The sequence below is a fragment of the Ascaphus truei genome, chromosome 2 (assembly GCF_040206685.1).
Source record: "Ascaphus truei isolate aAscTru1 chromosome 2, aAscTru1.hap1, whole genome shotgun sequence".
Taxonomy (NCBI): Eukaryota; Metazoa; Chordata; class Amphibia; order Anura; family Ascaphidae; genus Ascaphus; species Ascaphus truei.
Window position 1 is genome coordinate 239,928,704 of NC_134484.1, and position 27,872 is coordinate 239,956,575.

The window sequence follows — 27,872 nt, forward strand, 5'->3', positions numbered from 1 at the left end:
GTTTTCTAGGCATTTATTAAATATAGTATTCTTTTGCTAATAGACAGCTAGAGCATAGCACTACTCATCTATTAGACATTATGGGCCAAATGTACTTATGGGTTTATAAGGCACCTCAAGGTAATCTACAGTTTCGTAAGCACACAAATTTAACCGAGGTCAAGATTTCAATTGAATGGTCTTCAACTGAAGAATCATTATAGCAGAGGAAATAAATAAGTACAGCTAGCATTTGCTCATGCATTCCAGTGACAATACAATTTACATGATTTGTGGAGGCCATTTCTTTCAGATAAATACTCCAAGTTTTATAATAACCAAGCAGGTTTTGCTTAACACCCTTATCTTGGGAATGTGATAAACAATTCAAATAAAAATGTACATTTTGGAGTTAGTTTGAGTTCTTAGAATAATCATCTGAGTAGAGACGGCCTGACCAATCATTATCTTGTGTTCAAATTGACATTAATCTGTTGATTTTACCCATTAGTATTCATTGTCCTTGTAATTGTACGTTAATACATTATAAATAAATAGTAATATCACATCAATTGTAAATCATATAAACACCACATCACGTGACCCTGCTTCTAAATGAGAAAACCTTACCAGTCACGTTATTTGAATTAGACCATTATTGGACCAACGTGGTGATTGTTGACCAGTACTTCCCCAACCGAATATTGAACAACATATATAATTCCAATAGAGAAAATAAGCCAATACTCAAAAGTTTAATACTTAGGTCCAGATCACTAAAGCTCGGATATCAACTAAACATTATTTTATCGGATATGAGACACACACAAGACTGTAAAAAGTAATATATAATCTATATTCTATTTGCATGCAATTTAGGCCTGCATTTGGATACAGTATGTGTTTATTTTCGGAGTACTAAAAACTGTCCCTCATACGACTGCTTTACATTATTTTGCATGTTATATATATATGTTGCCAGGTAGTAATGTAATTTGAATACACCCAATGCTTGACCTTCCATAATATTAAAATGATCTCCTATTGTAGCTACATAGGAAGAGTCAATGTACTGTACACAGCAACATAGTTAAGAAGATAATGTGCATATATACCAAGTTCAAATACATCAATCTAGAAATCAACTCTCTTCAATGAATCTGTGGATTCAGTAATAATGCCCGCAATGTACAGTAAGCACAAGGAGAAACTGATTTAAATAAGTAAAGAGAAAACAGCCACTTGCTAGGTAATTATCAACAGAAATATATGTGAGCTTTTAAAAGGCCAATTTCAAATGTATTATTTATGAGTTTGCAAAGGGAATTGGTAATAAATGTCACAATCAAAAATGCTACTAGTAAAGTAGGACTGAATCTGTAATACATTTCCATCCTTCCTATTTGTTTAGACCACTCAGTCTAATATTTTTCCCCATTGTGCAGAGTCTTATATCAATATTCAGCATCAAGTAGGGAGTGCAGTGCTATATTTATCAGAAAATATAATATTGGGATAAATATGTAAAGATGGTCAAAAGTATTGTGATCAACAAGCAAAATTCAACTATACAGTATGTAATATACATAGATTTGCTACTATTCTGTACATATAAATGCATAAGCACTAGAGCAGAACATAACCAGCAACTAATCAAATATTGAATAAAAGTTTCCACTGAAATTAGTTTTAAAAAGAGCAGTTCTCTTTTTAGTATATACATTGTTTATATAAAGTTCCACTCCTACATTGTGTGTTGCTTATTATTAATGATCCAAAAACACCAACCTTTTATGAGAACATAATTAGCAACATAACCGACAATTATCACAGCCACATTCACATAATCCAATAATGATACAATACAAAAAAACGGTTCTCTTGTTAACATAAGAACAATATCTGAAGGATGCGAAATGTTTGCTAAAGGACTATTGATTAAATGTTATTTAGTTCCATTATTTATAACACGCTCACTTTATACATTAAAAATGACTGGATGCTGTTCTCCAACATCATGTTTGAGCATGCATCACACTAAAGTAAATGAATAGAAAAGGGAGACATATTGTTCGTTATACTTTTTGACTTGTGCTTCTGGTATTTCAGTTGTAATGTTTTACCACATTCTTGCCTATTGTTTAGATCCCCCCGTGTAGCAGCTCGTGTTTAAAGTCGCCCGTTTTATGTAGCATGCAGTGTGGAGTTTAAAAGGGAGTTGAGAAGAATATTGGATTATTGGATTACCGAACTGATCTTTTTTTTTTTGCTCAAGGATGTCTTCTCTCTACCCCTTTTGTATCTAAAGCCCTCACCCGCCTTAAACCTTTGTCACAGACTACCCCACACCTATGGAATGCCGTTGTGGGATTAATGTATGGGGTCTGGGTGGGTTCTAGGACATCTCCCAGACAACTCTTCATAGTCACCGCCAGACCACATTCCAACTAGGGGTTATTCATTGTTTGGCTCCCTCACTAATCATTTAAGTGGATTCATGCCCTGCAGCGCTGGTTAATTGAGGGGACCTCAAAACCTCAAAAAAAAATAATCTCAATCTACTATGTAACCTGAAGTTAATAGGCATTTTCACCTGGCCTTAGCAATAAAGGAATTCAACTTTTTTTTTAAAATATTTTATTCCAGAACAGAAAAATCTGTTTCCACTTGCTAAAATACTACGGTTGGCACCCAAGTCTTTAAAAAAACATTTCCCCAGAAACGTATAATTGAGCCTTCCTTAAACTTCCATGTGTTTTACATCAATAAAAATTATCTAGCAAGGAGAAAAAAAAAATTAAAGTATTACCTAGCACTGAAAAAAGCCTTTTCACTAGAAAATCCCAGCAATATTATTTATATGGTTATGGGTCTCACCGCTGTCGCTACTTCAACCTAAAATCTATAAATCGCTCAGGTTTCCATTTAGCCATCTAGTTAAATCAGGAAATTGAATTGAGGTCCCTGTCTTTAGCATACAGTACATAGCAGTCATCTTCAAGCCCCTTCCCATGCATCCTTTTTCATCTACATGAAATTGAAAGACTTTCTATTCTATTTCTATTGGATATTTTGCACAATTCTGTTAAACACCTACATACACATTGTAAGGAAAAGCATCCCAAACTGTGACATATTTTGGGTTATCTTGTTCTGGTTACTTCTATATAAGTTGTGACTTCTCGCTTGAGTATTATTATAGCATACTGTACAGTGCAGAAGGATGCGTTTTAAAAACAGAATAAAAATGGAAGGTTCTTTAAGCCAGATTTCCTTAATTGAAGAGTGTTCATGTGCATAGAGGTACTCTGTCGTAAAGTGCACCATGCTTAGTTTTTAAGAGGCGAGGTCTTTTCTTCATTGAACAGGAACTACTGCTCTAAGAAAAATAAAATATAATGTATGACCTCTGTAGGTGGATCTCACAACATATATTATTCTAAGGGAGTTATATATTAAGTAGAAATAATGCCAAGCAGGGCAAAATCACATGGAATCGCTCATTGACATCGATCACAGTATAATGAAGAACCTCCTACAGCTCTTATATTGTGATGAGCTCTGGCAAGCACAGTTTACTTAATGTCCCTTTTACATAATTAAACTAATGAGAAAAGTATGCAGGACTGTCCAAAGCATTATCAATTATCAGTCAATCAAATAAATTGAAATGTTCATAAAAAGTTGTCCAATTTTGTTAATGGGTTTCCAATTTATACTCCAACAACAGACAATCACATTTGTATTATAAAAAAGTGCACTATCTGTGGCCTACGTTTTTTCACAGGTACTTGACCAATATTCTACCAATCTTCCAAAACACAATCATTTTATAAATGCTTCGTATGGATTTTTCCCCAAACATATTTGCTGGATTCTGTTTAAAAATAAATATTTTTCTAAGTACTGAAACTAAGTAGTCGTATACTGTTAAAATTATGGAGAGTAAGGGCTTTGATTTAGACTAACCAAGGGCACCATACTCCTAGCAAACAGCAAAAAAATAAACATTTATGAAGAGTAACCCCTTACTATATGTGAACGAAATATCATGGCTGTGTACTCCAAGTGTGGTGGAAAATCACCTCAATTCCTGAATTAGTTGCTTATTCAGATCCTCTAGGAGCTCTGGGGTCCAACATACACGTACATGCCAAAGCCTGGAGCCTGTTTTATTTCTAAATAAGATGTTTACCTCAGAATTGACGAACATCCAATATGTGTTATAGCACCCTGATTCAGAGTTTTCTGCCATTGACCTGTAATCGAGGTTAGTGAAACCACTCCTTAGGGAGGAAGGTGAAGATGTAGCAGCAGCAACTTGTATAAAAGTTTTCCATTTTATGCAACAATATTAAGGTATTTGATGTAAAAGATTGCATGGACAATATTAATTGCTTTGACAAATTGCTTACAAATATCCTTGAAGCACCTTACGGTACCAATAAAATGTACAGAAGTTTGCTAATACGCAGGGGACAAAAATGAACATAAACTGAAGTTGGACATTTATGTAGATTCAAATCCTAGAAGCTTTTAATCATAAGACGTTCTGGTGTGACTTGTAAATGATAGTGATACCCGTTTTCATTCCTCATTCAACCAAAAGTATTGGGGACACCTAATAGCAATGTAACGGTTTTGAATTAACTCGATGGACATGTCTTTTTTCAACCTCATCTACTATATTGCTAGGCATCTTATACAGAATTTACATTGTGATTTTGCTCAAGGACGAAACGCTTTGGCCCATCTGTTTAGGCTAGGCTAATGTTAAGGATAGCGTAGCAGAGGGTATGTAAGGAGAAAGCCGTGGCAGAGAACCAGACCATCTAGTGGCTTGAGTCGGTGAAGCAAGGGCGGGCTTTTCAAAGTTGCTCTGTTGCGAATAGCAGAGCAACTGGCTTCATTTTTGGAGTTAAGAAAGCCTGCCAGCAGAGACTAAGTCAGACACGAGGACCAAGCTCTCAGAATAGAACGTAGTGGTCGCGGTCAGGTATTCTACCCGGAAAGAGAGTGCCAGGAAGCTCGGGACTAAATCCCGGTCAGGGTAAGCCTTCCGAAGCAGGCACCCTGCACCTTTTGAGGCTAAATTTTGACCTCAGACCCCCAGTAAGTGTGTATGTTACCTGTATTTTGTATATCATTGTGTGTACCTGAATAAACTACATTTTATTCCACTACCTTGTTTTGCCTAGTGAATTCATCCCAGGAGGTATAAAAGTGTTAAAAGTCCTAGTCTCCCATGACAATCAAATCCATGAGATAATGTAAAAAATCAAGCAAATTAAAAAAGGTAGAAAATAGACCATATTTATTTACACATAAATAATCCTTGTTGTGATAACAGTTGAGTAGGTGTTTATTCCAGCTAGTTATTGTTCCATAGATGCTGCGTTTCCTCACATACTGTAGACCCTTATTCAATATGCTGTGAAGCAGCTTTCCTATGCCCGAGGAGAGTTTAATCTAATTCTTATGAAAGGAACTGAACTCTTCTGTAGCACTGGAGGCCATGGTTTACTATTGTACTATGCTTGTTGCTTTCCTTAGGGTCAGATATCCAGTAACAACATCAGTGGGGAGCATCCTGATATAGTTGAACTCCTCAATTGTGCTGAATCTTAGCTTGCTTTGAGGGTCAGTATAATTTGCCTACAAAACAAACAAACAAACAAAAAAAAAATCAGATTTAGCAATGAAAAAAAAAAAAAAACCTGTTAATGAGATTGCTTGTTGAACCATCACAACAGTTTTGCACCCAGGAGTTTATAAAATTGTGTTAAATAGTAAAGGAAAAATAAGTTTCCATCCCATGACAAAGGAAAACTAACTTGTGATACAAATACAATGAAAAACTTTTGTTTTATTGCTTTAAACTTTCTATAGATCAGCAATGATTAATCTTAATGATGTGAAGACTATTTACCAAAGATTTGCAGCCAGAAAACAGAGATACTGTTGCACCACATTTAAGAAACAATTTTTTTTATTAAACGTGATGGGATTTCCTTAAATTGTTTAATGTTCCCACATGTGACTTAGTTTGACTCAGTTTTGCAAAACTGGATCTTTGATAAGCGACACTGAAATGTTTAACAAATAAAAAAAAAAAATCACAAAATATGTAAAAAAAAAAAAAAAATGTTTAAATAAATTGGTGTACAATATATCACATTGTTAAACTCAGCAACACAAATATTAGACAATACATAATGTTCACTGTCAGAAATATTAAACACACAAAAAGTAGAAACCACCAGCAGTAGCACCATTCTCTACGCTATCTAAAAAAAATAGTTACTGCAGGTACAGCTCAACCCCGTTATAGTGCGAAAATTTGCACACACTCATTGCACACTCACAGCACACTGCACACTGCACACTGCACATACTCATAGCACATACTCACAGCACACTGCACACCCTCACAGCACACTGCACACACTCACAGCACACTGCACACACTCACAGCACACTGCACACACTCACAGCACACAGTCTCACACAGTCAAATACACACACACACAGTCTCTTTAAGGGAGCTTGCTCTTGCAAGACGGAAGCAGAAGCAGGAAGCAGAGACAGGGAGAAGAGCTGCCAGATGCCGGGTAAGTGCTGTGTGCTGTTGCCGCTGCCCCACGGGGTCTGGGAACTCTGGGAGAGTTCTCAGCTTTCCCCCTCCAGCAGACACGGTACCACCACATAAATTTAAAAAAAAAAATAAATAAATAATAATAATTTTTTCGGCGGCCATTTTTTTCCGCGACCCCGTTTATAACGCGGTGGTTGCGGGCGGCCCCCGAGGACCGCGCTATAACGTGTTAAGCTGTAACAAGATTTTGTGTACTGATTTCTAAGGTTAGACAGAACAGTCTTGAAGTTTCAATTACATTTTTTGGTAGCAAGGGAAAAGAGAGGATGGGAAGGAGAGGGTTTACTCAGCTACAACCACAATATAAACAACTGTATATATAAACACCTTCAGCCCTTATCGAGTGACTGCTGGATGCAGGCTACCCCAATGATCTTCCAGGTACTGCGGTTGCAAGCATCTCTTCTTCCTTTCCATCCAACAAATGTTATGATTTCATCCTCCCATCTTACTTTTGGTTGTTGTCTTTGTCTCTTAATCTCTCTTGGAATTCAGTCGAGTACAATCTTTGTTCAATGATTGTCATTACTTCTAGCAATATGTCCAGCTCACTACCATTTTAATTTCTTCACCCGTGTGCTGTCAAGACTTTTGTTTGGTTTCAAACCCATTTATTCTTTTTGTGTGTCTCTCTTTGGGTAATATCCAGCATACATATGTCCATACTTCGAGTTGTCTGAAGCTTCTGAATTATCTTTTGCATTTGGGGTCCTAGTTTCACATCCATACGTGGGCATAGGCAGAATAAACTGGTCAGAAACTTTCCCCGAGGCACAGTGGAAGGTTCCCTTGAAAGATTGTCTTGTTTATTTCAAATGTGTTCCATCCCATCTTCATTCTTCTATTGGATTTAATTCAAAATATTCTCATCCATTGTTACTTGCCCACCAAGGTACTGTAGATATAGTCTTCAACTTTTACACCATTTATTTTGAACGTTGTAGAGTTGACACATTTGTTGAACATCACTTTCGTCTTGCAGAGATTCATATGGAGGCCCACGTTCTTACTTGCTTTGGCGAGATTTGTTGCTGGTGGTCTTCTGGACTTGTGCAAAAATGTTATCTGCAAATAGTAGGTATCTCAAGTATTCATCGTTGATTTAATTCCTTTTGTTTTTACACCCAATTAAACGTATTGAACAATAATTCAAGTGTTGCTATGAAAATCTTTGGTTACATGGTGTCTACCAGTCGCACTCCCTTGCTTATATCTTCATGTAATTTAATGGTTAATGTGGCATTCTTGTAAATGTTCCTTATAATATCAATAAATGTTTAATTAACACTGTCTTCTTAATGCATTTCAAAACCACTGGAGGTGTAGACTGAATCAAATGCTTTTTCGTAATCTACGAATCCTAAAGAGTGGTACATCATATTCATTACTTCAGGAAATCCCTTCTTGTATGACTTGGACATGATCCACAATATTGAAAGTGATTGGAAGTAGACAGATTGGTCTGTGGTTCTTGAGGTATTCTTTGTCTCATTTCTTGTGGAAGAGAGAACTACTGTATGGTATTTCTCCTTTATTCAGGAATTTCTGTTAAAGCATGGGTTTTGCAAGGATTTTCACTACTTCTTCCCCAGCTTTTCAAGATTTCAGTTGTAATTCTATTTTCCTTAGGAACCTTCCCATTAATCACAGATTTCATTGCCTTTCCCACTTCTTCTGGAAGGATGCATGGTACATTATTGGTGGTTTCTTCTCGCTCTTCCTCTTCTGTATTATGTCCTGACATGTGTCCATGTACAATTTCATGTAGAAGTCCTCAACTCCCTTTTATTATTGATCCATCATCTTGTTTGAGTGCAATGATTTGCTTCTTCCCAATCATAAATCGCTGCTTTAGATTCTTTAAGCTTTAATTCTCTTCAATAGTCTTCCTCACCATAATACAGTAAAAAGCTTACGTCTTCAATTATATGTTTGTGGGCCATTTTATACAGGTCTACATATTCAATTCTTGTTCTTGCTTCATTTTTTGTCTCCTCCTCAGTAAATGCTTTGTCTCATTTGATATTTCTTATTCAGTTTTTTTCCTAGTGAAATTTGTAGGAAGCCAAATTGCGGTTTGAATTACAACTTTTGTTTATGATCCAGGGAGTATTAACACCCTCTGCCTTCATCCATAACGCTGTCAAGCGCAGGGACAATCCAGCCTCCTGAGAATGAAGGCTGTTGCTTTTTAGTGTATTCCATATTTAGGGATTGAGGCCTTACTTGCTATGCCAGCTTCATTTGGATATTGGCAAGTACTTTTCCCACTTTAGCCAGGTATGTTATTCAAGCTTTCATAGTATGGTTGAATATACCAGCACAAGTGCCACTATATCTTCTTGAACACCCATAGCCCCCTTCCAGTCACTTTGAGGCCAACCCCAAAGTTGAATAAAACATTCAGTTTATTAGATTTTATGATTTAAGTGAGCAGAGATGATTTAATTTAAGCAACATCTGACCAGTTTGACTACTGGTGTCTTCTCTATAATAAACAGTCAGTTTCAGCTGGGATAACACCATTTCATAAAACAGGACAGTGTCGCTTGCTGTTGATGATTGGCAATCACTCACCAGGTTTTAATTATCTTTAGTAATAATTAACCACATCATCATAACTTTGCTGAATTGAATGTTTTCATCCAATTCAACACTTTCCCAAAATTCAAAACTAACAAACCCCCTCTAGGTAAATAAAATCAAATTACAAAAATAGTAAAGGAAGAACAACTTAAACCAAAACACCTGGGCCAGTAAATATCAGTCAGCATTTAGCCAAAACTTAGTTAACAATAAACACATGTTCATAAGGTTACAAACTCACCAAATGGCATTTTATTTTGGCCCTTAATACCCAAACCTCACGGCTTTCAGTTTTATTTTCAAGCCAAGTAAATTGTTTTTGTGCATTGAAAAAAATCCTGATTTTGTAAATGATATCTCAAAGGCATTTATATTGCAAATACATTTGAACCAAGGTGCGTTCCCATATAGTACTATAGCTTGGAATAATTTTTTTTAAGAAAAAGGTATTATCTCTTATGGCCACTAGGTGCATCCGGACTGCAGTAATTTTGCATGGACCAAGTTTGAGGTGCAATAACTTCCAAACCGATTGCTCCTTTAGTGTAGCACTGTTGTGTTTTTATAGTAGGAGAAAACCAGTAAAAATAATAACAATTCTTCGAGTATTTATGAAACTTTCTTATCTGTCCCCTTGGCATAGAAACAAAAGCACTATGGTTCTTATTCAAGCACAGTTTGCCACTATTATGCTCTGGTTGAGGTTGATATACCAAGATAAATCTTAAGTGATGATGCAAGATGGTGAGAAGAGTAATATCCCAGAGTTCAGTGTGGATGAGTAACAGCGGTCTATCAAGGTATATTACAATTATGTAGAACTAGTTATTTATGAGAGATGTACAGTTGTTTAATTTGTTTTTCACATGTGATGGTCAGTGTTTAGAGTTTCACTTGCATTAGCTGAACCAGGAAACTTTCAGATAATTAGAACAGCCGCGGGATTGATGTCATATTTACTATAAGTATAGATTTTGATGATATATTTAATGTATACATAAATTCAATTTTACATCCACTAGCTCAGAAAAATCGTTAGCAGAAGAAATTGTTCAATGCTATTGCACAAATATACATGCATATGCACACAGGCATATAAAATGGTAAGATGTGTATAGCAATAACATCTTAATGATTCTCAACATGACTAATTTTCTTATCAAATTATGACGGCTATGGATTCAAAAACAGTTGCATACTGCATTTAGCACAGTGAAGTTACGGATACATTAGCTAAATGCTCATATAATTACAAAATGGCAAATCTAAGAAATAAAATGCCCTTGGCTATAACTTGAAGAGACAGGTTCATTCCCAAAGGATATGTATTTTAGTGTCAGATTTGAAATAAATCATATTTACTTCTCATTAAAATGTCTGTGCAGTACAAACAGGATATATACAGCCTTCAAATGGATTTACACCATAACTTCACAACATTTTGATCTTCCTCTATGTTTGTTTATCTGAAGTCATAAGGGTTTAGAACCCATCTTTTGATGCTCACATAAATAATATTTTACTTATTCTGAAGCTTAAATAACTCCAACAGTCTTTCATTTCAGATTTTAATAAATCAGACAGAAGACCTGCAAAGTAATGTGCTGGCATTTGGTATGCTAAAAGAGGAACTTATTCCTTACAAAGGAAAATTGCGGTCGTGAAAGAATAGCATAGCCTCATCAGAATAAGAAAAGGGTAAATAAAATGCATTAGGCAAAAAGCAGCACTGCAAGCCAAAAAAAGTGGGAAGATGCATGTCATTATCTCACCTGGTTAATGAGAAAAGCAAAGAGGCCATGCCATTTGCCATGTGAAATGGCTGCAATTAGTTTTACTTTTCTTGCAAAACAATATTCGCTAAACTAAACAACTATTGAAGATGTGATGCCTTTCTTGAGATTGATAGTTAAGTAAAATGTTGAACTTATGGATGGCAAACCTGGAAAAGTATTTTTAAAATAATGACTTTATTAGAAACTCTTTGCACTACTTTGTGACAACGAGCAATAGGCAAAATTGCAATCAATTTGGTTCAGTTTTAATTAAATGTTGCTTGGTTTTAGTTTTATAATAAAATATTTTTTATTTTAATCTGTATCAAACTGTAGGCAGCGTGCAGAATCAGAACCAAAAGTGTCAGAAATACGTCGATTGGTTCATTTAGAATACACTTCAGTCAAGTTTGAGTAAAGAAAACAAAAAAAACTATAAAAACATTCACTGCATTAAATATACAGCTGAACACCGTTATAACGCGGCCTTGGGGGCCACAGAATCAGACCGTGTTATAACCGGAATCGCGTTAAAATTTCACCTTTAACCGGCATCTAGATCTCTCTCAACCATGTGCTCTCTTGTAGCGGATCGCGCTATAACGGGGCTGAGCTGTAATTTGCAAATGATGATAATAGCATAGCAAGGACACATTGAGGATAAAAAAATAAAAAAAACAACAACATTGCACCTTTCCCTTTTTAAGCCAGGGATATAGATATATATATATATACACAGGTAAACCCCGTTATAACGCGGTCCTCGGGGTCCACCCCGAGACCACGCGTTAGTAACGGGGTCGCGCAAAAAAAAAATGGCCGCCGTCATCATCCACCCCCCCGCAGCACCTTTCACCCCGCGGGGCAGGAGATGGGAGCGGGGATGTCCCTCCGGTCCCCGCTTCCCCCTGTCACCGCGTGACAGCCCGCGGGGCAGGAGATTGGAGCGGGGATGTCCCTCCGGTCCCCGCTTCCCCCTGTCACCGCGTGACAGCCCGCGGGGCAGGAGATGAGAGCGGGGATGTCCCTCAGTTCCCCGCTTACCTCTGAACCCCCCACGTGCCCGGTGCTCCCGCTGCCTGCATGGAGGTGGTAGCGGGGGGGTTTCTTCTCCCCACCGCTGTCCCCGGCGCTCCCGCTGCCTGCGCGGGAGGAGGGGGGGGGGCGGGTGGTGGTGCTGGTCACGGCCTTTCCTCTGTTCCGACCCCCCCCGTCTGTGTAGAGTGAGCAGTGTGTGCCGTAAGCAGTGTGTGCAGTGAGAGTGTGAGCAGTGAGTGCAGTGAGCAGTGAGTGCAGTGAGCAGTGAGTGCAGTGAGCAGTGTGTGCAGTGAGCAGTGTGTGCAGTGAGCAGTGTGTGCAGTGAGCAGTGTGTGCAGTGAGCAGTGTGTGCAGTGAGCAGTGTGTGCAGTGAGCAGTGTGTGCAGTGAGCAGTGTGTGCAGTGAGCAGTGTGTGCAGTGAGCAGTGTGTGCAGTGAGCAGTGTGTGCAGTGAGCAGTGTGTGCAGTGAGCAGTGTGAGCAGTGTGTGCAGGGAGTGTGTGCAGTGTGTGCAGTAAGAGTGTGTGCAGTAAGAGTGTGTGCAGTGAGAGTGTGTGCAGTGAGAGTGTGTGCAGTGAGCAGTGTGTGCAGTGAGAGTGTGTGCTGTGAGCAGTGTGTGCAGTGAGCAGTGTGTGCAGTGAGCAGTGTGTGCAGTGAGCGCTGTGAGCAGTGTGTGCAGTGAGCAGTATGTGCAGTGAGCGCTGTGAGCAGTGTGTGCAGTGAGCAGTATGTGCAGTGTGTGCAGTGAGCTGTGTGTGCAGTGAAAGTGTGTGATGTGTGCAGTGCGCAGTGTGTGCAGTGTGCAGTGTGTGCAGTGTGTGCAGTGAGCAGTGTGTGCAGTGAGCAGTGTGTGCAGTGAGCAGTGTGTGCAGTGTGTGCAGTGAGTGTGTGCAGTGAGCAGTGTGTGCAGTGGGCAGTGTGTGCAGTGTGCAAAAAAAATAAATAAGCGTTATAACCGATTCGCGTTATAACGGGTCGCACCTGTACACTGGCGACACACTTTATTCGAGCTCGGCTAGTCCCACGAATTCGCGTATACTCGGGTGTATTGAGGTTTGTGACTGTTTTCTGCCCGAGTGCATTGAGGTATTTTCCAGGCAGGGATTGAAGCATTTTATTCCCGCTGGCTGCAATACTGCACAGTATATATATATATATATATATATACACTGCATTACAATTCATGAATTTATGCCATCTGGTAGACACGCGAAGCATTGCAGCCTATTAAATCCTAATCATTATCATTTAACAGATCAGCCGCCCGTCAGTCAGGCATGAACCCAGGCTGGGAAGGCAAACGCAACGGGGCTGGTCAGAGGTGAGGAGCGGCGCATTCCAGGTATCTGCCAGGTACATACTGGGTATTTGCTCGAATAAAGTGTGTCGGTGCAGTATATCCTGGCTATAGACTGGAGAGATCTAGATAATAATGATCTATAGCTTAACATTTTATTTATTCCCTAATAGACTTTTGTATCTCTACTGACAAACAGATACTGGTTAATTTCGCCAGTGCCAATTAAAGTCAGTGCAAATAGATGAAAGTTGAGCTGACATAACAGAGTTCAAGAGTTGCTAGTATTGTACAAGCAGTTGTAAAAATAAATAAATATATATTTTAAAATGATCTACAGTTCTTACTGCATAATAGAAAATGTTTCTTTTGATGTGCTTCTTGAATATGCCATCTTCTTAATCAGTAATGAGATATTGGAAGCCAAAAGAAGGTGTGAGCTGTCTCGGTCAGTAAGACCCAGCAGGCCACTATGTGTAATATACAGTAGCAATTATGAATGAACAAAAAGGCATCAAACCCCAGTGGGCAATTTGCAGCTTTCAAGAGGTGAACCTATGGTCTTTGATTTTGTTTAAAATATTGTATCAAGTTTTAATACAGTTTCCTTTGTACAAATATCATCCGTTTTCTGTTATCTAAAATGTCTATTTAGCTGGCAGCTGGCTCTATAGCTTCCTCCTTCTCCCTTAATCGGCAATGATTTTCTACAAGATAATTAGGACTTCGACAGCATGGGTAAAAGTTAGGATTAGAGTTAAATGAAGGGTTAATATTGTATTTCCTCTGCTGCCAGTTCAACAATTATTTATCTAGCTGCTAGTTAAAAAGGCTAAACAAGTGCAATTTATTATCAATAACAATTATCAATTATTTATCTAGCTGCTAGTTAAAAAGGCTAAACAAGTGCAATTTATTTAAAGGTCCCCTCATCACATGGGTGACACCGGGTGATGTCACAGCTTGGCCCGCAAGGAACGGGAGCTTTTAAAAGTGGCCATTACGTGATTCATGTTAGCCGAGCAGCTACCGGCACCTACTTCAGAGGTAAGTATCTCTGGAAGCAAAGGTCCCCGAAGCGGAAATTAACGGGATTCGGCTCCAGAGAACTCCTGCTTCAATTCCCTTTTGGGGGGGAAGAGGGTGCTTTTCAATAAGCACCTGACATAAACCTGTCACATTATAGCCATTCACTGTACCGGAAGGAGTTTTATGGAACAGCACTGCTTAACAAAGTGGGCCACAATGCCAGCACTTAAGGAAGGAACTAAATGAATTGAAACACTAGGAAGGTCATTTTAAAATCTTTTTTTTTTTTTAATTAATTTTTAAGAAACAGTAATTGTAAGTGGTAACATCAATTTCATGTATCTACTTTGATGTTCTGTGAATAAGCTGCAGGAAGAGAAAAAGCTGGGCAATCCTTTGAGCCAAAGTTTTGAAATGGCAAGATAAAGGATCCCATGGTGCTTAAAAGTTGTGTAACAAATTTATACATGTCCTCGACTAATTTAAAGCAGTGCTGCGTTATCATATAGTATGCAAGTGAAGAGGACTCATCTCACTTTAGTAATTATCACTATATTGGTGGACTTCTTTTTGAAACTTAAATTAACTATCTTGTATATATTCTTGGAGCACAATACTGCTATGTCATGAATATTCTGAAATAGAATGGTAAATATGATTACAACAGTGTCCTAAATTCTAATAATCAATATTCAATATCAAATATTGTTCAGCTAGTGTGTTACATAGTCGAAAAGTGTAACCCTGGAAAAACAGACTATTTGGTTATGAGTAAGCTGGTCAACAACTGAAATACTGCGGAGGTCACTATTTCTGCCAACATGTGTGATAGTTACAAAACAATATGTACTTACGGGTAGTCCTGAAATGTCAGAGTATTTCTTTGCTGGTTTGCATGAAGGAGGCGCATCAATATTGAAATCTGTAATATGATTTAAAAAATGAACATGCAGGTTAGGTTTTTGTTGCTGAAAGCAGCTTATATGTAGTTTTGCAGACTGTCAAAATGATATGTTCTCCCAAAATAACTCCATTAGATAAAAGGTTTAAAATAAGTATTATAAAATTGCAAACCAAGCTTTTTTGATTTTTCTTTTTAACCATATCAGCAAAAAAATGACATTCCAGGTTTGTACTTGTACTATATGTTTAATATAAGATAAGTTGAGAAAGCAGTAATTCCTTTTATACGCTTGGAAGAAAATGATGGCATAAATGTAATCTTAACACCACTCATTAAAATATAAACATACATATACATATTTAAACAAAATGTGCGCAAGGGTCCAAATGAATAAAAAAATATGACAATTTATTAAAACAATTAATAAACACCCCTAGCAGAATAATCTATATATCGGATAAACGTATAACATAAAACACATTATTAAATAGTGCTTACAAACATGAAAATGAAACCACCACAAACAGCTGATAAGTAAAGGAGGATATCCTTGCTTGTAGTTTGCAACACAATATGGTTGGGGGACTAGCTCTGTATAAGGAAGACAGATAGGAGATAACTCTGACAATAGATCACATATAAAGTCCAAAGGAGTATACACATTGGTATTTTAAAGTTCTGGTGAAGCTGGGTAAATGCACAGTGCTCAATGTATATCTCACCCTTAACCACTTTTCCTTGATGATATTAGGATGTCCGTCGGCTATGTCTCTCACCACAGGGAGACCGCAATTGTGCCGATCAGATACAACTCCTAGAAAATTGCTGCAAGTGGTGCTGCCCCGATAGAGAGGGGGAAGGGTGGAAGGAGGGGGCAGGGGGGGAGGGGAAGGAAAGATCACGCAGCCAAACCCCAGTCCACCAGTGTACTTTAACTACACCAGGACTCCACACAGCCTTAGGTGATACAGATGATTCCACGAGCACTAACCTCCCAGCTTCAGCTCAGCACTCCATGTTACAAGCTGTGCAATAATGTAACTTTAAAACTTCTTGTGATCTCTGTCTTAGTCTCCCGTCCCACAGCAGGTACGCAAGGGATCCTCGCACAGCTGATGGGTGATTAGAGTGACAACAACCCTAAGCTTTTCGTCAGACCAGGTGCTGACTTCATCAGGGATGTGGTTTCAAAAGTAGCATACTTATATAGTGCTTAGTGAACCTTGATAGGATAACCTAGTGGCCAATTAACATGATATTAATAGCAGATGTGGCTAATACAACTCAGGACATACGTCCAAAAGATAAAAAAAAAAAAACATTTTTACAAACCCAATAGGAACAATGGAATCAAATGATAACACAATTTGTGATTTCAAATACAAAAAACAACTTTCAATATATCAATTGTACACATAAATAACTGCATATGTCCATGGATGTAATAATGGACAGACAAAAACAAACAGATCAATTCCATGGTGCATGCATGCACATACAGTATACACGTGTACACATTACACACATGTACATATGCAAACATACACACATAGCAACCTGCAAATTGATCCTCCGTATACAAATATAATCAGTGGTAAAAATACATAATTATTAACAATAATAACAATAATATTATTATAATACTAATTAAAAAATATATTTTTTAATTGAAATAAACTATTCAAAACAATGAATCCAATAATAATTAAAAAATATTATTTTTTGAAAAATATATATTGTTTATCAGAAGTTGAACAAGACAAAAGCAGACCCACAGAACAAGAAAAGATGGACACTAGACAATGGTACTAATGTCCAAGTTTTCGTTGAGACCTCCTGGAGCCAAGCTATTAAGCTTAAAGATCCAGGTCTCTCTACGTGATAGCACCTGCACCCCTTTCTCCCGCAAGAACCGAATTGGGTATATGCTCAAGGCCCATCACTTTAAGATCAACGGTATTTTATTGTGGCACAGGAGAAAATGCTTGGATAAGTAATGATTGGTAACCCCATGCAATATATTTCTCCTATGCTCCAAAAACCGGAGTTGAAAGTGGTCTAGTGGTGCGACCTACATATTGTAGGCCGTAGACACATGTGATGAGGTATACTACAAATGTAGTCTGACAATTAATGAAACCCTTAACTAGAAAGGTTTCACCATTGGAATATGATTTGAATTTCTTACTTGTATCAATCAAGGAACATGTTATACATCTTCCTCTATTGCATTTGAAGTTGCCTATTGGCCTTGAGCCATGCAGGGATGGTACATTTGAACGTAATTTAGAGGGGGCCAAAAGAGTTTTACGACTTTGAGCCTTTCTATATATAATAGATGGCTTTGGATCCAAATGATCCTTCAGAATAGGGTCATGAGTCAATACGGGCCAGTGTTTATTGAGGATAGCTTTAACTAACCTATGAGACGGACTATATTGCGTTGAAAAGACAGTCTTGTCTTGAGAGAATGTTCTTTTCTTAGAGGCTCGTAAGTGATGTTTCTCTCTAGAATTTTTTAATAACTCAATTCTGTCAAGACAAGTGGCCCTCTGGAAAGATTCATCTACTAGTGCTTCCCGGAAACCCTTCTCAAGAAACTTTGTCTTCATAAAGTTGCACTGTGCAACAAAATCCAAATCTGTGAAACAGTTCCGTCTAAGTCTACCAAACTGGCTAATGGAATATTACTTAGCCAGCCTTGGGTAGCCAACTCCTTGATGCGTACATCAGCCTGAATAATGCCGCCCAGATCAACCCTAAGACAGAGGTCCAAAAAGACGATGGAGGTGGGATGGATTGACACAGGAGGTAAATACCAGACCAATTGCGTTCTGAGAAAAGTATATACATATATATATATATATATATATATATAAATATATATATATATATATATATACATACATACATACATATACATATATATATATATATATATATATATCGTTGCACGTGAAACTGGCTGTTTCAAATGTAATAGTATGAAATGAATGCATACAGTTGTCAAAACCACCTTGTACAACATTTCAATTTTACAGACCAGATTTCTGCTGTCATATTTAGAGAAGTTCTCAGATATGGAATGCTGGCCTAAAATCTGCTTGACAAACATACACTTATAAAAAGATTTTTTCCTTATCCAGCAGACCTGAAAAGAATACATTTCAAAAGACTAGCTGGCATAATATTAGCCATGTTGCAAAATATTGGAGAATGCAGCTTTTGGTGCAGAAACCAAGAACAGCTTGCCTATAGTACGATAACATCAATCTAAACCATGCAAACAAAATAGCCATTAAGTAATCCTTTGTATTTTCAGGAAAAGCGGTCATAAATATAATAGTGCAGACTTGTTTTTGTCTGTCCTCAGCTGATCTTTCCAGGGCGCTCAACAAATTAAAACACCCAGAACCTTGGCTAATTTAGCAAGTCTAACAGCATAGAATGTTCTGTAAGTCAGGATTGCTTTATAATAAGTTATTTGTGTGGATTTTATTAATTTATAAATGCATGCAAAGCAACTAAGCAGCTTACAGCTCGGATCATTTAGTTGCCATGGCAATGCCCTTTCTAAAGCAAGAATTTGTTTCAGGTTCTTCCAGGTCCTGTTCTTCTTGCCAGCTGCTGCTCCTCCGATCCCTGAATGCTGGAGAGGAAAAATAAATAAAGTGTTACAAAATCAATTATGCTTAATACTGTGCACTGTGAAAGGTTGATGATTATTATTATTACTGCTCATATTACAGGGGGTCATGCCATTGTGTTTCTCTAACTATTTGGAAAAGGGAATGTTTTTATCACTGAAGTTGACCTTTTTTTTGTCACACCGGAGCTTTTTCTGCAGTGCTGACTATTTCAGAACAAGGCTAGAAAGTCAAACGTGAAAATTGAGAGATTGTTACATGCGTCCACAAAAGCAAGCCTCTACAAACTGAGCACAAAAAAAATAATGATGGGGTTAGAGTTACCTTGCAGAGGAGGATAACGAGCCCTATTTACTAAGTGGCGCTACTCCAGAACACACAGGAAGGTGTCAACTAGTGCCAGGTTTCTTATAAAGGAAACAAACTGCGACGTATATGTACAGCAGGGCCCAAGTCATGCGGCGGGTTCCGTTCTAAGGACCCGCCGCAAAGCGAAAAATTGTCGTAATGCGGAACCGGCGATTTTTGTTATGAGCGCAAGCGCAGACCATTAATGTGCCTCTCTACGCATGCGCATCATCATCAAAACACCTCATTCTGCGCATGCGCGACCCCGGACCGGTCCGTTCTGCGCATGCACTACATCGTAACAGCCCGTTCTGCGCATGCGGCCCCCTTCTCGGTACCACCGAAAAGCGGGGCCTTGCTGTACATAGCTAGAGGAAACATTAGGGTCTTGTATCAAGGCAAAGAAAGGTGTGCACTAATGCACTGCATTTTATTTTTCTCCTTGACTGTCACTTGGAAGAAACTTGATAATATAATGCTCACTGTTAGTCAAAAAATGGTTATGCCACCTCAGACCTCGCAAAATGTGATAAAAAATGAGTGGGAAAACCGTTGACAGTTGCAGAATCTGACATCACATTTTAGTGCGATGATTTCAAGGTGTGCAGGGTCATTGTTCTAAATCTGTATCACTTTTGAATTAGTCCACTAATTTTTCCTTGACATAATTTTAACAAATTATATCTATTATGCTGTTAAATGTAGAATATATTAGGCATTGTCACTAGGCACGCTCAATCTATGTTGGTGCCCGAGAGAAATGGACATTAACGGACTTGCCATAGATCACAACGCGCACAAACTGTATCAAACTACAGATATCGCACACTTTATTTTACCTACTGTTTATGCTAAATATGGCATTGTATTCAATGGCAGTGATAACACAGAATACCATAGCATATTCCATCATAACGCCAGAGCATAAAACCATTGCAATAGCTGTGTTTGTTCTGTGTATCCCTTGTTGTAAACATGATAGAAGTGTGTGAAGGCATTAGGGAATAACTTAGTCCACATTTATTCATGGGCTGCAGGAGTGGTTTACTGGTAAAAACACTGCCATTGAAACAGATTAACTTGCATCAAGCCTCAGTGTCAACTCTCCCTGTGACTTGGGCTAGTCACTTGCACTCCCTCTGGCCCATTAAACTAAAATTAGATTGTAAGCTCTATGGGGCTGGGAAATTCTATGTTCAGAACCCTGTCCACACTATATAAAAAAAAATATTCTACCATGAAAGTGATGGATAGAGAGAGTTTTGAGCCATGATGAAGGCAGGTAAAGGGAATATACAGAACATGTAAGCAATGTGGGATTTTTTGCGTATGTGTTATTTGGCCTATATGGCAAACAACATCATGGAAGTAATAAAGCTATGTATCTGATTGACAGGACACTACACATTTAACAGAACACAACTAAGAAAAAAAAAATATTTGAATAACCGAATATATCCTTTATACTAGAAAGAATAAAAAAAAAGAGCGCAAAAATCTCATAGTGAAGTATGTCATTGATAATAGATATAGTATGCATACTACATCTATTATCAATGACATACTTCACTATGAGATTTTTGCGCTGTTTCTTTTCTTTTTTGTACTAGCTTTACAGGATGTTGAGCCACCCTGAGTAAACCAACAGCAGCATCTCATTTATTCTAAAACACAGGTCTAATATTTTCTTGTTATATACACTGGTAGTCACTTTGTGTTATATTTTCAATCAATCACAATTGTATTTTATACACTTTATATGTAGAACGTTAATTCACAAATTATTGCTATATTTGTCACCATCACTTATTATCTGGTGCACTTTTGTTCATTTTTTTTTACTTAAGAGCTTAAATTTATTTTTCTTTTTTAAAGTATTGACTGGTAAACAACTACTGGCATGACAAAGATACTTCAAAAATCTTTCAATAGAATGTGGGACTGAAAGAAACACAGGAAAAAAAATTATTCAGTGGCAATAAAACAGAGATATTGTCAAACATAGTTCTCAACTTCAATGGTGCATGCAGTAACCATCAACACTTGTGACCCCCTCATGTGTTGCGACCCCAGAAGCTTTTTACTGAGCATGGGAGAAAAGAAAATCTCTCTGCTCATTTATCATGCTTCCCATTAGAAGCCCAGTAATGTGAACAATATTTCAAACTGATAGTATGTCCATGAAGCGCATTCAATTTATAACTAAAATGTTCTTACATCTGGCAAGGTGCAGCAGTCCCCAAGATAATTATCATACTTCATGTTGTATTTCATTAAGATGTATACACATGTTCCTCTAAAAAACAGCTTTTATTGACCAGATTTGTTTGAAACACAATGCATGTCAGCAATAAAACATACCAATTTCTTCAGTCTTAAATGCCATGTGTGTGATGGCTGACTGATTCATTGTGTTACTCAATTGTTTTTACCTATGCTGCAGTAAAGAAGTACAATGTTCAGCAAAGCATGTTTCACTTTGGAAAATGAATGTGCCGTTTTATAATTTTACATAATAATGTATCATGCTGACGATGTTTGCGCTATGATGCGGTGCAAGCAATTTATTTTAAATGAGATTATGCCTGTGTCAGATTTATAAAAGTTGCTAATTGGGTTAATTATCCAGCACAATTTTTGCTGATCTCTAAGCAAAGCAGTTAACGTCACTTCAAACTTAAATGGACTAAACTATCACACAAAAGAGATGGAAGCAGCATGGATTATAGACGCATACCTTGATACACCCCATTATTAGAGAATGGCGAATGTTTAACCAATCTTTGAGTTTGCCTCTAAAACAGCATTTTATTACATTTTTTAATATGCGTGAATTCGTTGGTGTTTAAAAAAAAAAAAGCCTGTTTTTTCTTTGGTTTATTTTGTATTCAAATATTATAAAAAGTGCCAAAAAAGTAACCTTCTGGGGGGAAATGTTAAAGTGTTAGAACATCTGGGGGGTGTGGGGGGGGAAATGTCCTCAAAAATAATTGAATTGACACATTTACACATCTCCACTCATAACAATATGCCTTGTAAACGACTCCCATGAGCACTGCACAAAGTCCCCACAAAAGTGCTCTCATACTGTATGTTGACAACAAGAGAAAGTATAGGAAATGGAGACTACTTATCTGCCAAACATTTATTTGCGGCCCTTTATGCATAGATTACTGAGCAATTATATATGTTTCTAACACCCATAAGCTTCCCCGTAAAGAAGGTAGGTCAAAGTAGCCCTAAAACAAAAACCCATTGTTACTGTATGTCATGTTGCTTGTGTGTGACGTCTCTTCTCTTGGCTATTGGCCTGTAGAAATCACCATAAGGAGAGAGCCTCCCCACAGTAGCACTTTGGTGAATGAATGGATTTTGAAATGAAACTGGGATCAGCAGCTGTGAATACGAAGAGTCCTAATCATTTTCTTCTGGGATGTTCAAAAATAACTGTTGATCACAGCGGTGTTGCTTTCTATTCATTCTCCTCTTATACCTTATCAAGTGTGTAAGGTGACAGGCTGCAATATTAGTGCAAACAACCAGCATCATTTTGCAGTCGGCCAAAACTTTGGTAATGCCAGAAATGCTAGGCTATACGCTGAAAACAAGACAACACAAGTACACCGATTTCTGTATTTTCTGCAATCAGCCTAATTTGTAGTTGTATCTTGAAAACCACATTCGTCATCATTCCCAATTTCTGCCAGTGATCGAATGTGAAGGATGTGTCAACATCTGCTGAGGTTAACCCTTTCGCTAACAATCCAGCAAAGTAATGTGCAGTAGTGCACTGGAGACTCCCTGGTAATGAACAGTTAATCCTCTTACACAAAGAACTTCTAAATCGAACCCCTAACCTGGCTGGGGGACCAGCAAAGGAATATGCTACAGAGGCCACTCTGTCAGTGAAAAGGCTAAAAGAGAAGTTGCGCAATGAGTGCCTAGTGTCAGCACAGTTACAAAAGCATTACTGCCAAAGTGGCCTGGCTCCAAAATGCTGCGTGTACCTAAGGCTCACTATTTTGCGTGTATTGTATGTCTTTATTTGTATAGTGCCATTAATGTACATAGCGCTTCACAGTAGTAATACACGTGGTAATCATATAAATAATAAATAAATATAAATAACAGATCATGGGAATATGGGCTTCAGACAAATGTAATATTTAGGAAGAGGAGTCCCTGCTCCGAGGAGCTTACAATCTAATTGGTTTGTAGGAGGAACGTACAGAAACAGTAGGAGGGCATTTTGGTAAGTGCATTTGGAGGGCATTTGGCAAGGGGCCAAGCTTTATGTATCATGTGTCTAGTAATATCTACGGTGCTACTCATATACTTCTTTAAGCAAGTGTGTCTTAAGGTGGGTCTTAAAGGTGGATAGAGTGGGTGCTAGTCGGGTATCGAGGGGAAGGGCATTCCAGAGGTGTGGGGCAGTCGGTGAGAAATGTTTAAGGCGGGAGAGGGCTTTAGATATGAAGGGGGTAGAGAGAAGACATCCTTGAGAAGAACGCAAGAATCGCGATGGTGCATAGCGAGAAATTATGGATGAGATGTACAGCAAGTAGGGGCAGAAGAGTGTAAAGCTTTAAAAGTGAGGAGGAGAATTGCATGTGTGATTCGGGATTTGATAGGAAGCCAGGAGAGTGATTTCAGCAGGGGAGACGCGGAGACAGATTTAGGAAAGAGTAGAGTGATTTAATTGTGAATGAATGTATGTCACCTGGCGAGAGGAGTTGGATTCCTCTATTCTTAAGCAAAGAATTATCGAGAGCAAGTTGGAACTTACAAGGAAGTTTGGTTGTTTAAACGGCAATGGTCTGACAGTTCCCTCTGTCTGGGTGGTTGTGGGGTCAGTGGTCAGAGCTTTATTTTCACTCATTGTTTCCTCAGCAGCGTTCTGAAAAGTAAATGCAAGAAAATACTAGGTTATTTGAACAGCTTTGAAGACGGTAGACTACTTGGGGCACTATCACAGTTTAATGAATAACCACCGCTAAAGTGGTTGATTGCGAGTGGTTGTGCGATTATAAACAAGCTGCTGATGGTGTCTGGTTATATGTCTCCAAAATGCAGACAGCCTTATTGAGATTCATATTTTATTTTCTCTAAACATCAAGTGAAGCTGGACTTTTGTAAATAAAACAAAGGAATGCTATTTCAAACCTCCTGTGATACATCAACTGCTAGCGTGTGATCATGTGCATTTTTAAAATGTGTCTGATCTGTTTGTGTGAATAAGTAACTGATTGTGACAGTATTCGTTAATGAGTGTCTGCTTGTAATGTTGTGTGCAGTGTGAACAACTGTTTCATTGCGTGACAATGTGTTTTATGTGACTGATAATTTGATGTGTGATTCTGTGTGCTTGTGAATAGGTGTGTGAAGCCATTGGAGTGAAGTGGCTGTCTGTCACTGAGCTTTGGTGAAGACCGCAAACATAAGGACGTAACTCTTTCGCTGCCAGACAGGCCCACAACATCACTTTGCAAGCAGTAAAGTGCCTGAAGATAATGCTGGGATGTCACACAATATTCAGGCATCTCCATCCAGTTACAATCAGACAGACATCATGGTCACTAAAAATGACCGCGGTTCACACATAGTGGGGGTTATTCATGAACGTGCGATAGTGCCGATCAGGCACTACGGCATGGAAACGCCCTTTGATTTTCTTTACACGGTCACACTTTATCCCACAATCGGGCACATTCATCAAATGCCGGGGCTGGTTACCGCACCCATTGCTACGATAACTCCCACTGACTTCAATGCTGAAACGCGTGGTATATTGCACCCGATCTGGCAGCGACCGCTATTCAATCCAATGGCCGTTACCGATAGATTAGGTGTGATATTTTGCATCACGTTTAATGACTGAGTGAAAATCTAAACAGAAAGTTAAATAAAGCACTGTATACAGTACATCGGGAAAAAAAAGAACTGTGAATATAGCGCTAAAGTATAAACACCTTCTTAGAGATACAACAGTGAAAAATATCCTTTAAATAAAGGTAGGCTGCCTAGTACAAACAGAATACAACATGAAAAAAAGAAAAAACCTGGCGCCAAATGTTTAATTGGTAAGTCCTGTGATCCTCAGAGAATCTGCACAAGTGCTTGACAGGTCATGAAACGAGAAAAGAGAAAACAAACACAAATCATAGCGTACAACTGCTGGGTAACTCAGTCTACCACTATACAACATACAACAATAAGACTAAAATTTATTATAAAATGAACTCTGAATTAAAAGACAGCATTGGAGCAGTAGAGGGCAGCTAGTCATCCGGAGATGGTAAAATCAAAACCCTACTTACTACTACTACTTGTCGTAAGTAGGGTTTTGATTTTACCATCTCCGGATGACTAGCTGCCCTCTACTGCTCCAATGCTGTCTTTTAATTCAGAGTTCATTTTATAATAAATTTTATTTTTAGTCTGTTCACTAGGAGTCTTATTGTTGTATGTTGTATAGTGGTAGACTGAGTTACCCAGCAGTTGTACGCTATGATTTGTGTTTGTTTTCTCTTTTCTCGTTTCATGGCCTGTCAAGCACTTGTGCAGATTCTCTGAGGATCACAGGACTTACCAATTGTATACAGTACATACTTTTCTAATTGAAAGCGGCATTATTTATGTATATGCAAATGAATGCTCTGAGCATTGGCTAATTTATCCAGCAGTTTCTTCTCTTGCTGTCAGCATATGGGTTAAATGGACAAACCTTTTCTTTCTTTTAAGTAGGCTGAACCTTCCCTTGGACCGATAAAGGAAAGTACTGAGGATAACAGTGTCACTTTGTCTCTTTCAAACTGTGTGCAAACTTCCAAATACCCCAATCATCATCCAAACCTGCAGCCAGCCCTGCTTAGCGCTAGCCAAGTTTAGTCATATCTTAGTGGTGGTTGAACGTCATCTTTAAAACCACTTGTTTTATCCTCTAAGCCATGAGGGTGGGTAGGGGGGGAAAGGATGGCCCAACGACATGTAAACATCAGGATTTATTACACCATTAGGTATTTAATAAAGTACTTGGTTCCCTTTGGTGGAGGAAAGAAATGTTGCTTTAATAAAGTTCAATTTAGACCCATGAGATCCAAGCCACTGACCTTTCCTTTCCATTAATCCGATTGCCTGGCCAGTACCAGCGACTGTTTGACACCCCTCCCAGAGTATAATCTGTACTTTTGGCTTGCATGCTAAACACTTCTCAAGTTGTTTTTGCCAAAGTAAACATCACAGCTCAGAAAAGGCAACGGTTTACGCTTCAGTTCTCATGATCCAAGAAAAAAAAGAAAAAAAAAGGGACCTTACTAAATATAAACTGCACTGAAAACACATAGCAAGGCCTCATACAGTATATTAGGTGCTACAATTAGAGCTGTGCTTGCAGCACCACACTTAGGGGGCAATACTATGTGCGCTGAAGCAACCGTTCACACATCCCTATAAACTGCAATTGGGATTTTCAGTTGAAAACGGCCACTTCACTATATCTACAGTATATCCTTTTTTTTTGGTTTAAAAAAAAAAAAATACATTTTTATATACAGTATAATGCCTCTTACCTTCTCCTCATCTCTATTCCATTGTCATGGCGTTGCCATGTGACGCAGAGTCGCCTTGCAAGAAATGAGGAGCAGCTACTGGTACATGTACATGTATGTGTATATATACACACACGTGTGTGTGTGTGATATATATATATATATATATATATATTCTACAGTTCTTCCATTTAGTCATGTGCTGCATTAATTTACATTTAGGACGTCTGATCCTGCTGCTTTAACCTTTTGAGTTCTCTATGACAGCCATTATGTTACAGACTTTGCTTACCCTTACCTTGTTTTCTAGGGGAGATCGCATTCTGCCCTCCTGTGGTGTTAAACTGAGTGCTGCATCCCCTCCCGCACCCAAAAGGTTAAAAAGCAATGATCAAACATATCTGAGTCCAAAATCACAAACCATGAGCAAGTATGTTGTTGTTAATGAAGTTACAGTACTACCCCGCTCACCAAGATGCTAAAAAAAAAAAATATGAGTTCAGTGGCTTTCATTCTGCCGTTTACCTTCGGTTTCGAGGGGATAATATAATTGGCAATAGTGGATATTTAACTTTTTCAAGACCCAATAATTATTTTACTTTCCTTGCCATATTTTTCATTCAATAATCCAAAGATGTTGTTTAATAAATAAGCGTGCGTGCGTGTCACCCCCCCTCCCCAGTGACAATAGACTGGGATTCCCCAATCACGATACATGTTTAAAGCAGCACTTCACCCCAGAAACATACAGTATAATATAACTCATCTAATGTTAGTATCTTGCACACTAAGCATATCCTGCTCTTATTATTATTTGCTAACATTTGTTTTCAGTGTTTGCAATCTAGCTCCTGAAGTTACAATTGTAACATTTATAAGAACAACAACATATAAGCTCTCAATTATTAATGCATGTAGTGATCTTGTCTATAAAACAGATTAAACCCCCAATCACTGATTAAAGGGAAGGAAGCCGCACTCACAGACTGACAGGAAGAAGCAGATCTCAGGCTGCTGCTCTGTGGGAAGCTTCCTCTATCACCAGCCTGATCATGTGACTACCCCAATG

The 27,872-nt window shown here is 38.2% G+C and overlaps 1 protein-coding gene across 5 annotated transcripts; it reads right to left on the minus strand.

Annotated features, from left to right (window-relative positions):
* Nucleotides 1-5,276: 5,276 nt before the first annotated feature.
* INO80C (INO80 complex subunit C) lies at nucleotides 5,277-27,872 on the minus strand. 5 transcript variants are annotated; one of them, XM_075585999.1, is made up of 6 exons: nucleotides 27,787-27,872; nucleotides 26,366-26,529; nucleotides 24,043-24,153; nucleotides 18,799-18,910; nucleotides 15,212-15,279; nucleotides 5,277-5,634 (listed from the first exon to the last, which is right to left on the minus strand). In XM_075585999.1, the coding sequence occupies exons 3-6, from the start codon at nucleotides 24,133-24,135 to the stop codon at nucleotides 5,503-5,505; spliced, it is 405 nt and encodes a 134-aa protein (XP_075442114.1). In that variant the 5' UTR covers nucleotides 24,136-24,153; nucleotides 26,366-26,529; nucleotides 27,787-27,872; the 3' UTR covers nucleotides 5,277-5,502. The 5 variants fall into 5 exon arrangements, with proteins under 5 accessions (XP_075442114.1, XP_075442113.1, XP_075442115.1 ...); XM_075585998.1 differs by lacking the exon at nucleotides 26,366-26,529; XM_075586000.1 differs by lacking the exon at nucleotides 26,366-26,529 and having other exon boundaries at nucleotides 27,795-27,835.

Bases quoted from the DNA above. Each gene is read 5' to 3' on its own strand.
- INO80C (XM_075585997.1), bottom strand. From the start codon at position 27,125: ATGCGATCTCCCCTAGAAAACAAG. The intron at 15,280-18,798 runs GTAAGCTGCTTA...ATCATATTACAG, and splicing joins GCAACTAAATGATCCGAGCT to ATTTCAATATTGATGCGCCT. The intron at 5,635-15,211 runs GTAAGTACATAT...TTTGTTTTGTAG, and splicing joins CTGACATTTCAGGACTACCC to GCAAATTATACTGACCCTCA.